Source organism: Kogia breviceps, chromosome 1 (genome assembly GCF_026419965.1).
Source record: "Kogia breviceps isolate mKogBre1 chromosome 1, mKogBre1 haplotype 1, whole genome shotgun sequence".
Taxonomy (NCBI): Eukaryota; Metazoa; Chordata; class Mammalia; order Artiodactyla; family Physeteridae; genus Kogia; species Kogia breviceps.
The window spans coordinates 118,394,413-118,409,290 of NC_081310.1; the positions used below are offsets into that span (position 1 = coordinate 118,394,413).

At 49.8% G+C, this 14,878-nt stretch overlaps 1 protein-coding gene across 16 annotated transcripts in view; it reads right to left on the reverse strand.

Annotated features, from left to right (window-relative positions):
* The window catches only part of SYT6 (synaptotagmin 6), a 96,021-nt gene that overhangs the window by 37,448 nt on the left and 43,695 nt on the right, over window positions 1-14,878 (reverse strand). For 4 of the 16 annotated variants that reach the window (XM_067042255.1, XM_067042252.1, XM_067042289.1 and 1 more), the window contains exons 4-6: window positions 11,016-11,136; window positions 6,339-6,510; window positions 4,936-5,065 (exon numbers count right to left, since the gene is read on the reverse strand). In XM_067042255.1, coding sequence (XP_066898356.1) covers window positions 4,936-5,065; window positions 6,339-6,510; window positions 11,016-11,136 — 423 coding nt within the window. Of the gene's footprint in view, window positions 1-1,508; window positions 1,588-2,086; window positions 2,144-4,914; window positions 5,066-6,338; window positions 6,511-11,015; window positions 11,137-14,878 lie in introns of those variants that run through there. The other 12 variants (XR_010842133.1, XR_010842126.1, XR_010842134.1 and 9 more) reach the window with 6 other exon arrangements.

Consider the following 14,878-nt stretch of genomic DNA (forward strand, 5'->3'; position numbering starts at 1 on the left):
TTTTGTTAGCAGCGAAAGAGGCCGTCTGCAGAGTATGCCCTTACTGCCAAGATCCTGCAATCATGAACTCTTAGCAATTTGTCTGGGAGCTGTTCGTACAGCTAAAGCCCTGATCTTGCTTCAGCGCTGGGCTCTCCTCTTCAGTCTAAGTGCTTCCCGGGGGCCTTCACACTCCACTTGTGAAGAGGTGGGAGGAGATGGCAGGCCCCTGCCCTTTCGGGTGCCTCCACCTTTCTTGTCCTCCCTCTCCTGTCTCACAGGCTGCCACCCCCTCAGCCTGACTCTAACCCCTCTGGGAAGAGGGTGATGTAATGAGGTGTAATGGAGTGAGGAGAGGGCTGAGGATGGATGACCCATGCTTGGGCCATCGAACCCTTCTTTTTTTTTTTTTTTTGCGGTATGCGGGCCTCTCACTGTTGTGGCCTCTCCCGTTGCGGAGCACAGGCTCCGGACGCACAGGCCTAGCGGCCATGGCTCACGGGCTTAGTTGCTCTGCGGCATGTGGGATCTTCCCGGACCAGGGCACGAACCCGTGTCTCCTGCATCGGCAGGCGGAGTCTCAACCGCTGCGCCACCAGGGAAGCCCCATCGAACCCTTCTTTACATTGAAAAGCCAGGCAGAGCTGGAGCAATGTTTTCTGGACAACGATCTGACCCTGTGAATATTCTAGACCCGTCTGGTGATGGTATAACTTCAAAGCAAGTCAGTGTCCACTGCTCACTTCATCCTTTCTGTGACCAGAGGAGACGCAGTACTCTCCTAGGTGCCTGCGGGACAAGGCTCCAGGGAAAGAAGTTAGGTACATGGGTGAGATGGCCTTTCTGAACCTGAAGTGCAGCCCCTTTTGCTTCTCCTGGGCTTTGGGGGTCTCCATGTGGAGTGATGGGGATGAGGAGAAGTGGACTACACCTTTGTGTTATGTGTAGGGGTAGGATGGGGAAGGATGCGGTCCCTCCTCCACCCTACAACACGGCCCTTTCTAGACAGAGCCGAGCCACTGAAGGATTAGACCATCCCTTCCAGCATCTCCTGTGGGAACCCACAACACAGAGGAGAGACCCAGACCTGCTGATTGCCTTCATGTTCCTGGCTCTTAGGAAAGCCTCTGGTACCTGTCCCTGGGCTCGGTCCTTCATGGTCCCTTAGTACCCACTGGACAGGCCAACCTGCAGATCTTTACAAGTAATCAAAGGCTGGACAGGCAGGTATTGATGACCACCGTAACGTGACCTGGACCTGAGCAATCTTAGCATGCGAAACCCGAAGGCAGGCCTGGGGGATCATCCAGGCTAGCTCTTTTGTTCTTGCAGGTAAGAAAACCAAGACGCAGAGGAGTCAATGCACAGCTAGTTAGGAGCAGAGCCAGGATCTGAGGCCAGGTCTCCTAACTCCATCCACACTCAGCATTCCCTCCGCTCCATCCAGTGGCCACCTTTGCACCTGGCCACATCAGGAGAAGAAGGAGACACACAATGGAATAAGAAACCTAACCTCTTGGGTGCCATACCAGGTACTTACTCCTAACTCCGGTGGCAGTCTCTCTGCTTGCAGCATCCACGTGAGTGAAATCACAACCGAGGGTTTCCCTGGTGAAATATTTTACATAAATAAATGCCTGGTTTTTGAGCCCACTGTGACTTCTGACTCAAGTGTTTCTTAACCAGAAGGTGACATAAGATGATTACTAATGCTTTCATTTAACAGATCTTCATTTTAGAACTTCTGCTTTTTCTGTTACAACCTTTAATGTCGGTGAGAGGTACATTGAAATTACTGGCTTCTCCCCTGGGTAAGCATGCCTCTTAAACAACCTGATTGATAGGCAGGCTCAGAGGAGAAAAAAAGAAATGGCTACACAGAGTACATCTTTTTTCCTTTATATAATAGATCAAAGAGAAGTCACATGGAGCATAATTGTTTATTCAGGACAAATGAAGAAGGCACACTGGCTCCCCTGCCAGCCCCTGATTTTTCCTGTGACGATAAACAGAGAGAGGAGATGGGGTTTCTGGACAATGGGAAGATGAATGGTTCCTGCAGGTTTATCATGGTGGCTCTGAAATTGCAGTGAATTGGTCCCCGGGACACCAATGAGGATGATTATTCAAGGGCGGCTGTGGTCCAGTGAGATCTTTTATTATTCTGAAATGTGTGACATTTGAACAGAGATATAAAATCTCTGGCAGATGATCTGAATTTGACCCTTCGTAGTAAACCTCCTTGGAGAAGATTGCTGGTCAACGTGGGCTCTGTGTGTGGTGCCAGCGACAGCACGTAGCATTGGGCAGGAGTGCTGAGAGGAAAGAGGCCATAGCCTCTGCTGGGGAAGGATGCTCACTGTAGCTTAATCAATTTTTATTCATGAAAAAATCCCAGCAGGGAAAAATACCTTTTCACTTAATTTGTTCCTTCAACCTAATTGTAAAACCCCAAACAAACAAGCCAGTATGGTGCCCTCTGTTCTCATTAATAAAAAAGAAATGATCACAGCACTTGAAACTCCTCTAAGAAAGGTGGAATATAAATATAGTGCTTTCTAGATATGATGCCATTTATCTTCCCAGGAGAATAAGATTTTTGTATGTATTATACAAACGGGAGAAACAAGTGCCAGGAGCAAGGTTCTTGCTCAGTGTCCAGAACAGGACCAAAAAGAAGGCAGGAGCTCTAAGGATGATTGAGATGATAAATGTTCAAGTACAATGCATCACATGAACACAAAGAGGGTTCACTTAATATTATCCTAGTGGGCTTTTAGATGCATCTCTATAAAGGTACTTAAACTATGGATGCTAAAAAGTGTAGGTACACATTTTTACAAATTTGTACTGAAGAAATCCTAAGTTGCCAAGATGAATGTCATTTTCAGCTTCTTCACACAGAGAAATGATCAGCTGAGCAGAAAATGGAAGGCCAGGGAATAGGGGAAGGGAAAGTCTCGGGAACTTGGCGTTCAAGGTCAAGAAAAAAGTAAACCCAAAGGATATGAATCAATTTATTCTCTTTTCGTTTTCCATATACTGTTACTTTCCCTTTTCTGTCTCATCAAATATTCATTTTCAAGGGCTTGGTTCTACTTTATCTTTCTTTTGTAGTCTGGACCAGTGAGTCCGAGTTCTCAAAGAAACAAGACTTGAAATCAATTATTTGGCTTAATTAGGTGGTATTCATCATGGAGAGCGATGCTGGGGCCAAGCCCCAGCCCCTCTGTGCTACCCTGCACCTCAGCCCCATCTCCAGCCACTGTTGGCTGGTTACTCCAGTCTGTGTGGCCAGACTAACCCGTTAACAGCAATGGATCATTGCAGCTTCAAGGTCAGAAAGGTGATGCAAGATGTGGGCTCACCTGCCACCTGTCATCCTGTCATTTTGGGCCAGAGTTTCCTAGAAAAGCTGAGATGGGAGGAGCCCAGCCCCTCATTTTACCAACCAGGAAACTGAAGACCAGGTGGGGCAGTGAGGTGCCTGAGGCCCTGCAGCCCATCAGAGGCCTCTCAGCTCCCATTCCTTGCCCCTGCCCCACGCCATCCTGAACGTTTTAGTATACTTATTCTATCCTTAAATATCTGCAAAGGATTTGAAAAGGAGGGGTGCCACACCCCCTCCCTAGGCTGAATCAGCCCTGCAGTCGGTGAGGTGCTGGATGCCCACTGGCTGCCTCTTGTGTAGGTGCAGGCTGGTTGTGCGGACCTCACCCACACCGTGCAGAGAGAGCCTTCTGGAAGGAAGGGGAGCCCAGGAGCTGAGGGACTGGCCTCACTCATAAAGCTCCACAGCTGTGGTAAAATCAAGGCAAACACCAGACGGAAATGTGAAGCCTCACACTGCTGGCAACAGGTGCCAGCAGGCTAGACCACTCTGAGAGGAAAGAGGAGACAGCAGATTCTCTGGGTTTGCTGCCCACACCTTTTCTGTGTCATAGAACATGGGGAAGGGGTTACGCTCTTTTTAAGCTGAGGGGCCATGTGGCTTATTTTTTTTTATTAGTAGATTTTCCAATTTTTATACAACTCTCTAGACTTCCTGGCTGGAAACCTATTAAACTGAGTGAATGATCACCTGGCTTTCTAGGATATGGGTGGAAGTAATAAGATGAGGTTTAAAACTTGCTTGGCTACCCCCGTGTCCCAAACCACTTAAGAAAAAGCCGGCCGGCGGACCACCAAGGTGATAAACGGCAGGATCTTAAGTTGGTGCCGTTTGGTGGAGGTGGGGCAGACTGTGTCAGTGGAAGGAACATTTTCTTTGCAGCTGAGAGAGCAATAACTAGCTCAAGATTATGCTGCGAGTTGGAAAGGTCCAGGGCTGGAGCCCAAGTCTTGGGACTCCCAGGCAGTGCTGTGTCCATTACATCTCTGTTAGGATCCGGCTGGAAACTGGGCCACCTTGAAGCCACACTTTCTTCTCCAACAATGGGGAGAAGCAACATTCATGAGGGTAGGATCCTCTCTCTGGCCAGCTCCATCCACGTGGTGAGAACTGCCCCCAGGACTGTCTGGCTAGAGCCTCAGGGAACTTACTGCTTTGACAGGAGTAGAATTTCTTGCCAAGCTCTGATCTCACCCTCTTGGGGCTCTCTCTGAAAGGACTGACTTGGCTCAGGGGCTTCGTGGAAGCATTTCGGGCCTGGCACAGTGAGCTGCTGGGAAGGCTTCCTCCAAGTTTTTCTTTTCTGTTTTGAACTCAGTGTCACTTTCAATATACTCAACATCAAAGGCTTTTTGTCAAGTAGTTTCCCACCATCTTCCCCCATTTCCTTTCTGCCTGTTACACCCCGGGTGAGAAGCGTGTACCCCCCCACCCAGCGACCCCAAGGACCCACAAAGGCGAGGTCTCGCAGCAGCCAACTGCCATTCTCCAGCCCACGCTGCCATGCAGCAAACATGCCAAGGGCCAAGCGCGACCTCACCCACCTCTCTGAAGGATTTCTTTACCTCCACCAAGGAGTGCCAGTGTGCGATGGGCTTCCGCGGGTATGCCAGCATCTCGTTCCAGTGGTCCCTGCCCAGGCCTTCGGCACTGATCCCCACACGACAGACTCCTATGATCTCGTTGTGGCCCACTCTAAGGGAGAAACAAAGGGCCCCGCATTGGCGACCAGACATGCTCTCAGAAAGGGAAGTCCCACGGTCTGGGTCTCAGCCCCCCAGGTCTAACTCAGAATACTGAGCTCTGTAAACAGATGCTTGGCAGAGCCTCAGGGTGCCAGCGGCAGTGAAAATACTGCCCAGCCTCCTTGGGTGGACATTGGACACAAACAGATGAACAAAAGGTTCTAAACTTGTTTGGAATCTCAGGAATGGTGGGTAGATGGCCTGACTTTGGGGAGTGGGAGAGTTTAAGTCTCTTCCTTTATTTGACTCAGCGAGCACTTGAGACATTAGCGCTACTGGGAAATAAATCAACCTGCTCTGAATACCATTTCTCCATACCTAGCAGCTGTGATGTGATTTATTCACTCAGCAAGAACATCAATCATCACTCATATTTGTTCACCCAGCATCTACTATGTCCGGGAACTTGTGCTAAAGATCCTGGATTGAGGATTTACTGCATGTTTTTTTTTTTTTTTTTTTTTTTCTCCTTCAGTGAAAGTGACACCCGGAGAGAAGGAGTCACAGTGGCTGAAGTAGTTGGAGAATGTGTTTGAGCCAGCCTTGACGGGGATGCAGGATTTGGAAAGTGGTAGACAAGAAACACATACGAGGTGGGGGAAATCAAGTTGGGTGGATATGCTGGGTCCAGATCTGGAAGGTCTTGAGAGTCCAGGGGAAGAGCTTGTCCAGACAGCAGGAACTACTGATGGTTCTCGAGAGGGGCAGGCCCAGGAACAAAGTGGTCTTTTAGGAAGGTGTGCCTTGGTATGTTGGCTGGGTTGAGGCAGGAAGTGATGAAGGCAGGGGTCAGCTAGGAGGCTGCACAGACATCCCCAAGTGGGAGTGCTAACAGCAGTGGAAATGGAGAGGATAGCGGGGGGGTGGGGGTGGGCAGGATTCTAAAGGACAGATGCCAGATGGAGGAATGGGAATAGTTGGGGGTGAATTCAGGGAAATTGATGCACCCATCAATTGATGGATCAATTGATGCATCAATTGATGCACCCATCGGGGCAGCCCCTGATGGAAATGAGCCCATTGGGAAGTGAAGCTTGAGCTTCTACTTTGGGAAGGAATCCATGCTTTTCCTCAAACTCCTGTACCCTCCTTGAGTGGAGCCAGATTTGAGACCAATGAGTGTGTAAGCCATGAACCACAAGTTCCAAGTTCAAAGAGCCCTGTGCTGCACTGGGGTGGGGACGAGGGGCAGGGAATCGTGGCCCTCAGGGACCTGTACCTACCGATCATAATCCATAACCGAGATGAGCAGGCTGACTTGATCCATATTCTCCGGGGGAATGTCAAAGATGATGGCCTCATTGTAGACAGGGTTGAGGGTGTTCTTCTTTATGGTGGTTTTCTTCTTCTTCAGTCTCCGCCCGTCACAAAGCAGGGACACTTTGACGTATGGATCTGTGCCAATGGGGGCAGCGAGAAGGGAAGGGAGCGTGTTAAACAGATGTCCTTAAACATCATGTGCAGCAGAAGACGATGGAAGCCCCAGACCTACTGTTATTCTCAGATGGTATCAGTGGGTTGTTACGATAATTAAATCACCTTGTATTTATGTAGCACACCTGTCTCTGCGGGTGCTCTGTGCTTAATAAACACAGAGTCTTTGGCGACCTCAGGCTTCTTAGCAGAGTGCTCAACGGACTTTCACTAATGGGGAAGCTGGCTCCAAATCAGACAGGATACTTGCCCATGGGTATGCAGTTCACGGCCCTAAATCTCAGCTCCATGGTGGCTGGCTGGCTCCAAAGGGAGGGGAAGCTGAACAAAGGCACTCTGTTCCTTTCACCAACTTGGAGCCTTTTCTCTTTCTGGGGGGGTCTTGTCAGCATTATTAATCAAAGCATAAAGTGGGTAAAAATAGAATTGATGACACCCAAGGAGTAGCAATGAGACAGAGTAAATGAACAGCGACAGTCACGGTGCTTGTCTGGTCCTCCCTACCTGAGGACAGAATTATGGGTCTCATTGTCCCATCAAGCTCATTTCCATCTGGCATCAGGGAGGGGGTAGGAGCCCTGCTCTCTGCCTCCCCGGAAGCTGTTTCCTGCCCACTCTGGGCAGTGGAGGAGGAGGGGGCCGTGGCCGGGGGAGTGAGTGAGGCAGCCTCCTGGGACTCAGGGTGGCTGGCTGCCATTTCATCTCTCAGGGGGATCTTGGAATCTCTCCAGCCCTTGAGGAGATGTCTTTTTACTGACCTCCCATGCACCTCCCATTCTTGTCTCTTCTTTAGTCTTCTGAATGGGTATTTCATGGTCAGCTTCCTACCCTGAAATTTTCTACTCATCCAAGAAGTGACACCGATTGTATCTCATCGCTCAGGTGTCTCAATCACTGTCATAATTGTTATTTATGCTGCACAACTCAAGAAACAGGAGGGCAACTCACAGGTAATAACAGCTTTTGAGACACTGATGTGCTGAGACTCCTGCTTGCCAAGAAGCCAGGGCTCCTGTGATTCTGTCAGGAGGTGCGGACCAAGCAGCCACTTCCAGCTCCTCATTCACAGGCGTATGGCTCTATCTCCTGGGCACCCAAGTACCCAACGAGGCACTCATGCTCCCTGAGGAATTGTTCAGGTGGCAGAAGAGGTGCACAGCTTTGGGGAAGCTACAGAGAGCTGTGACATGGGATCAGAAACTCAAGCCTTAAAAGCAGTTCTGTAGATGCCCACAAGTGCTACGGACTCACCAACGTGACAGCAGCAGCTGTGCCTTAGCCATGGGGGCACTTGGGTTTATGGGGGACCTGGGGAGACCATGAGGTGTTTAATCACCCTGCTGTCTCTGACGACCCATTTGCAAGGGTTCTCTCTCAGGAGGAAGTTCAGTAAAAATGAAGGAGGAGTTCCTAGAACTGCTGTGAGATAGCTTTCTCGTGTCCGCAGGCTCCATTCTCTATGGATACGCCCCGGACAGTGTTTAGGTCCAAGCAGATGGGTGGGATAGCTATCTCCGAGACCTGTTGTTAACTTGTTCAACAAATGTGTGAACATTGCCTTGGAAATCGTCTTCAGGCTTGAGGCTGCCCAAGTGCTGCCTCATCCCCTGCCATGCCTATTTCCATACACGCCCAGAGCAGAGCAAACCTCCATGTCACCAAGCTTGGAAAGATGTGACAGAGCCACCTGTCCCACTGGCCACTAGGCAAATGCCTGATGATTAGCTGGGAGATTCTCATCTTCCTTCCCCACCTCTATTCACTCCCATGAGGCATATCTAATTTATAAAATTCAGTGGGTGTTTCCCTTGAAGGAACCCATACTCTCACCATCATCCAAGAGGCTAAGCAGAGAGAGGACTGTTCCTTAAGGTTTTTGCTCTAGGGCAGAAGCCTGTGTTTTTAATGGAATGCTGGCTCCAGATGACCTTTGAGGCCCTTTCCTCTCCAGCAGTCTATGATGTTTATACAGCTGAGGGAGGGGACACAAAGACCAGTAGTGTGTTTCAGCCTCCTTGTCATGAGGGCCATCATAATTCAGCATGCAGTATGTGCCAGGCACCACACTAAGAGATTTACACATATCATGTCATTTAAACTTCAGGTCAATCCTATAAAATACTCATCATCCCCCTCTTATAGATAGGGAAATTGAGGTTTGAGAGATTAAGAAACTTGCCTAAGATTTCAACTTAGGTCTGACTCCAAAGTTTACATTTGTAACCACTAGACTCAAAGCAGTACGGACCAGATGTGGCAGAGATGGGTGTGTTTACTCACTCATTATCCCTTTGGGGTATATTGATCCTTATTATTATTTTGTATTATTTTTTATTGTCATGGTTCTAGTGGATAGGCTTAAAGAATTGATTCACGACTAGTTTAGATTGAGGAGAATAGGAAGATCCTTGGTTTTAGAGGTCAAAGTCATATAAATCAAGAACAAGCAATTAATGAGTTCCATCCACTCCCTAGTTTAGTCCAACATCAAAGCAGTCTGGGCTGAAGGCAACCTCAAACTTATCCTCCAAAACAGGAGATCTAGTTTGAAAGGCCCCTGACAGGTGTGTCCCCACTGCATCACCCTCTGACAAAGTTCTTTATCCTATAAATTCATTCATTCATTCATCATTCAATACATACTTATTCAATGCTTATTGTGTTCCATGAACTGTCCCAGACACTTGCTTACCTCAATGAACAAAATAGAAATCCCTAGCAAAAAGAGGACCCCTGAATTTTCAGAATCAAGCTGAGATTTAATATCAGATTCCAAACCCAGGTAGAAAAGAGAAGCAATCATGAGAGGGAGGTTAGAACTTAGCGTGAGAAAAGTCTCTCACCCCCAACCCTCTGATGTGGAACAGCCTTTACGATTACCTTGGCGGCTTCGCTGTAAGCTCTCTCTCTAGCGCATCAATTTAATTACACCAGAGAAGATAGTGTGGGGACTTGGGTAGCAAAATCCTATTTCCTTCAGCAGTCTTGAGAGTCCTCAGCGAATTTCCGTCCCTGCACACACTTATTTTGATAGTAAAATGAAATCTACATTGGTTGTATTTTTGGAGGAAGCCAGCTTGCTGCTGCCTAAGAGCTTTGCACGAGTTGGAAGAAGTTCTTTAAGCTCCTCACCACATCCTGATGAGGGGTGGTAGCTTCAGTGGAAGGAGAGGCATCAGGGCAGGCGCTAGAGGCACTGGGTCAGCTATCTGGAGCAGCTTTTGGCCTAGAAGGTACGAGTGTTGCAGAGAGACAGTGCGAGCTGGGAGCAGAGGCTCTGAGGGATTCAAAGCCACAACAGATACACCTCACTTCAGCGTTTCCTGACCACCCTTCCCTGAAACCTCGTATTTCAAGACCTAATATCTCATCTTCTTCCAAATGTACCAGGTTGGGCATGGGCCCAGATGTTTTCAGCTAGACGGTCACCTATTTAGGGCAACTGTGATTACACTAAGGAAATAATTAATGAGTAAAAGGAAAAATCTTCCATATACTCCCAGCCAAGTTCAGAGGCACCTCTGGAGTGGATTTAAGTTGCTAACTGGAATCTCCAGAAGAGCCTCTTGGGTAGGGGTCTAGGGAAACAAACCAAGCCTTTCCCTGCATTTGCTACGGAGTGCAGCCCAGGCTGTTCTACGTGCCTGCTCTTTGGGATGCTCTACCCCATCCCTTGGGCTAATTTGAGCTGACACTGGGAAGGAGGCTCCTGGGACTCCTCTGTTACATCAAAACTCAAAAACCTTCTCTGACAATGACTTGCAGAATCATGGAAAATGATCAAACCTCTGACACCGGGTCCAGCCCGAAGACTCTGAGGCTGCATCCAAACAAGCATCTCCTCGGTTGCTAGAACAGGACTTCTTTCTCCTGCTGTACCTAGCAGCTCTCCTGGTGCTGAGACAGAGGCCCAGAGCCCTGCAGGAAAACCTCAAATACAAGTGCACTTTGCTTTTCAGCGCCTCTGTTCCTTTGACTCAGTCTGCAGGGCTGCCATCGCTGCGTGGACCTACAAACACTTAAGACACTCAAACTTGACATAACCCTTGGAAGTCCTGAGGCCTCACACAAACTAGAAAGATGTTCCTTAATTTTCTTCTCCTATTTATTTGCTTCTTATTCTCTCCATCCTCAAAGAGGAAGAATGATAGTAATAGCTAATATCTACTGACTGCTTATTATGTGTCTGGCATATTTCTAAGCATTTACGTGAATTAACTCGTTTATCCTTAAAGCAACCTGTGTACTTTATTATTATTATTTTTTTTTCAGATCAGGAAATCAAAGCATTACACCGCAAGGAAGTGGCAGAACTGGAATTCAAAGCCAGGCCATTTGCCTGCAGGGCTGTTCTCCTGTTCAAAGAATACTGACAATTCTTCCCTCTTCTCTCTGAATATCTTTCCACATCCTAATATCTAGGCTGCTGGGAGGCCACTTGGCAAGCACTTGGGTAGGAGAGGTACCTGAGTAGCCTGTGATGTCCATCGCCTTGAGGTTCCGACATTTGATCACAGTGAGGGTGAGCCTGCCTGCTGTGGGCAGGTAGCAGAGGGAGAACATGATCTCTCCCAAATCCACGCTTTCCTGCAAAGAAGCAGACAAGAGGGCAGATGAGGGGCACACAGCTCCAGTGCAGCTGCAGGGCCTCTCCGGAGCCCAGGAGAAGGCTCTCTGAGGGAGAGTGCTATGTCTTTAAGGCCTGACGTTCTGGCCTCTATGCGGAGAGTAACTGGTTATAAAAGGCAATGATTACAACGTTGGCTCTTCAGCAGAATTTGTCCCCTTCAGTATTCCTTCTGAGCTCTGATCAGACTCTGGTCCTGGTCCTCCCCCTCCTGCTTTGGCCTCACCTGCCCTACCTATGCCCTTTGGCTGCAGCCTCCAGACCACCAGGCCTTTTGGGGCCCAGCCCTATTCTCTAACTTACCCTTCTCAGTCACTGGACCCCTTGACTCCCCACCCTGCCTGGCCTGGGGTCATGACAGTATTCTGTACAAGACCCACTCTGGCCATCAGGGGTCCCCTCTCCCCACATATCTGGTTCTAGCTCTCAGCTCAGTCATTCTTTGTGAGTCCCTCTGCTTTGGCAGCTTTCTTGCCTCTCCTGAAACACATCTAGCACTCCAATTTCCAGGCTTCAGTGTGGAAGCACAGGGAATCAGGACCTGCCCAGGATATGGTGCTGACCAAGAAGACATACACTCGTTATTCTAAGTTTGTGCCAGGTCTTGGATCCGCTTTGTCCTTAAATGTGGTCATGCTTCAAAAACGAACCCAGCATGGAGCACACACTCTGCTGCCTCTCCTGCCCCTAGAATCATCATGACCAGGGATCCCAATCGTAGGAAGTTTCTGAGCAACAGGGAATAGGAAAATGTCAAAGATGGTAAGTGTGTCCAGCTGTTGAATTAAACAGCACCCTGCGGGACTGTCTCCTCTTCCTGCTCCATGCCTGGTGGAGGAGGGTGCTGTCACTGCAAAACCTCTCCCTCAGGCTCTGAGGCTGACGTGGGGCTCCAAGACATGGAGATGTTTCCTCTCTTAAATCTCCCAGACCCAGGGTAGAAGAAGAGGAGGTCAGGGTTTGGGGTGGCTCTGATTTCAGATGCAGATATCCATTTGTTCACTCATTCAGTCAGTCAACAAGTAGTAATTGAGCACCTGCTATGTGTCAGGTGTTGCTCTGGGTACTGGAGATATGGAAAAGAACAAAATAGACAAAAATTGCTATTCTAATGGAGCTTACATTTTAATAGGGCAAAGGACAAGAAAGATGGTAAGTAAGTTGGTTAAAAGGATCAAGGAGAAAAAAATAAGGCAGGGAAACAGGATATGAAATACTCATGGGTGAGGCCATAGTTGTTGAAATTTTAGACAGGCTAGCCGGGGAGGCCTCCTGGAGGAGGTGACTTTTGAGAAAGAGAGCAGTCAAGGGTGGCTCCAAGGTTCTTGTCCCTTCTCCTCACAAAGAACCACCCTCTACTGGGGACTCCAAGAGACCCCTGATGCTTGGCCTCACCTGGAGAATAACCCGCCACCCCTTCCAGAGCCTGTGGTCTCAATGCTCTCCCCTAGGTAGCACTGATACCCACCCTTTCCCTAGCCCAGGATGTGTCCTTTTTTAACCCACTGGTGAATCAAATCCCAGGAGTAGCAGGTGAATCCTCCCAGCTCTCTGGGTGAAGAGGTGGAGAGGGCGGGGGTATTGGAGGTGGGTGTGAGGGGTGGAAATGTGGTGTCTGGCTGGGGCAGAGCTGGATACACCGTAGAGAGAGCTACCCCCACACCCCCACCCCAGCACAAGAGCCAAGACCAACACCCACAAGCTCCTGTGCCCCTCGAAGCTCTTCTGTGACGGGCAGCTCCACCTCTGAGGCTCACAGCCACTGTGCAAGGCAGGGTGCATTGTCATTATTCCCTCCATCTCACAGAGAAGAACTCAGTGTTTAAACCTGGGTGTAAAGTCCCGACCAGGCTTGCATGGCTGGTGGGAGACACAGCTGGACTCCAACCCTTAGGAGAGCAACGCCCTCCCAGCCCACCTAGGGAGCACCTCAAGGTAACCCTGGCTCCTCTAGACCTTAGACCACAGCTTCACCTGTTCTTCTGTTTGTATTTTCTGAGAATCTGCTAGAGGCACCATGTTTAGTGGGGTGTAACTGGTTAAAAGATGACACCAGGATCTCCCTCTCCCTCAGGGGAGACACAGGAAGTGCCCCATGACAGGTGCTGTGGGTGTATGACTGTCCCCTCATGCAGCAGCGGTCGGGTCAGCAGTGCACCTGGCTGAATGTTCCATCTCTGGCAGGTGCACCGAGGTACAAGGAGGCCCCCAGCTCCCTTTATTTCCTTGTAACTCTCCAATCCTGCCCAGACTTAGAGAAACCCTTTCAGCCTCAATAACAGAAATAAGAACCAAGGTTATTGCTTGCATACCAGGCACCAAATCCTTTGCTAAATTATCTCCGTGAGTCTCACCACAGCCCTGTGAGGTAGGTGATCTTAGTATCCCTGCTGCACACAGGGAAATGACTATTTGGTGAAGTTAAGCCTTTCATAGGCCAGCGCTGCTGCTCGCATGCTCTCAGTGGCTCCCCTTGTTCGGCTTCTGGAATCAAGGCCCATCTTCCCAGCTTGCATTCCAAACCCTCAACAACTGGGTCCTGTCTTCCCTCCTCACCTGATTATTACTCTCTATTCCTCTATGCCAACCCTCTGCTCCAGATGGCTGGTATATCTTTGGTCCCTTTGGCCAAAATGCCTCCTCCTCTTATCTTTGCTTGGACAATCCCATGCATCTCGTAGGGCCCAGGGCCATGCCCCTCACAGGGATCCTTGCCCAGGGTCCAGCCCACACAGAGCATATCTCCCCTTCACCCCTGCAGCACTGTCTGTCCCTAAGCTGCTCACAGGTGTTACCGAGTCCCTGCCTTGCTGCAGCTGGGCCCTCCCATGCCATCCAGGGACTGGAGACCCCTTAGGGGCAGGGGCTTTGCTTTACACCTGCTGTGCTTCAGGGGCGCCCGATAGCACAAGAGGACCTACACACATGCCTGGATCATGTTAGGGCCCTGGTAAGGAATCTGGAAGCTCCTAGGGCCCCCCTGTGAGGGGGGTAAACCAAAGGCTGCTGTCACCGTTTCCCCACATGGCTACTCTGGAGCCTTCGAAGGCTGTCTTGTCGCAGGAGTCTGAGCTGATTGGTTTGTGAGCTTGGGAGACTTGCCTGGGGATGTGGGAGATCCCTCAGGGTGAAAGGAATCACCTGGGGCGCTATGGGCTGCCCTCAAGGATGGCTCCCTCCAGGGAGATCACCGACCCAGAGGGCCCCCTCCTTTTGTGGTAGAACTGTGGCAGCTGGGGGCACTCGTGGTGCTGAGTCTGCAGCGAGGTTTGGAACCCCCCACCCCCACCTTGGTCCCTGCACCGAACAGTGAGCTCCACCCTCCTTCGTTGGGCCCGGACAGGAAAAGGGAGTGAGCCAATATCCCCCTACGACTTGGATGCAGAGAGGAAACTGGGGCCGGGGGGCCCGAAGCCCAGTCCAGGACCTTCTGCTGGGGGTGATTGGGCCTCTCTGGACCTGATGGCAAGATAGCTGCTCTTGGCTCCATGGATCCAGGGGGGTATTAATTCACCTGCACACGTAGGCAGGAGAGGACGGGTTATTTGATAAAGGAAAATAAATGGGTTACTTCTGAGTAAATAGATGGAGCTAAGCAAACAGAGTCAGCATCTCCTGGTCGCCACCTTCCTCTCTGCAAAGCCGGGCCCAGCTTGACCCCATGGGCGGCCTTCCTGGGTTCTCTCGGCACCACCCCCTTTC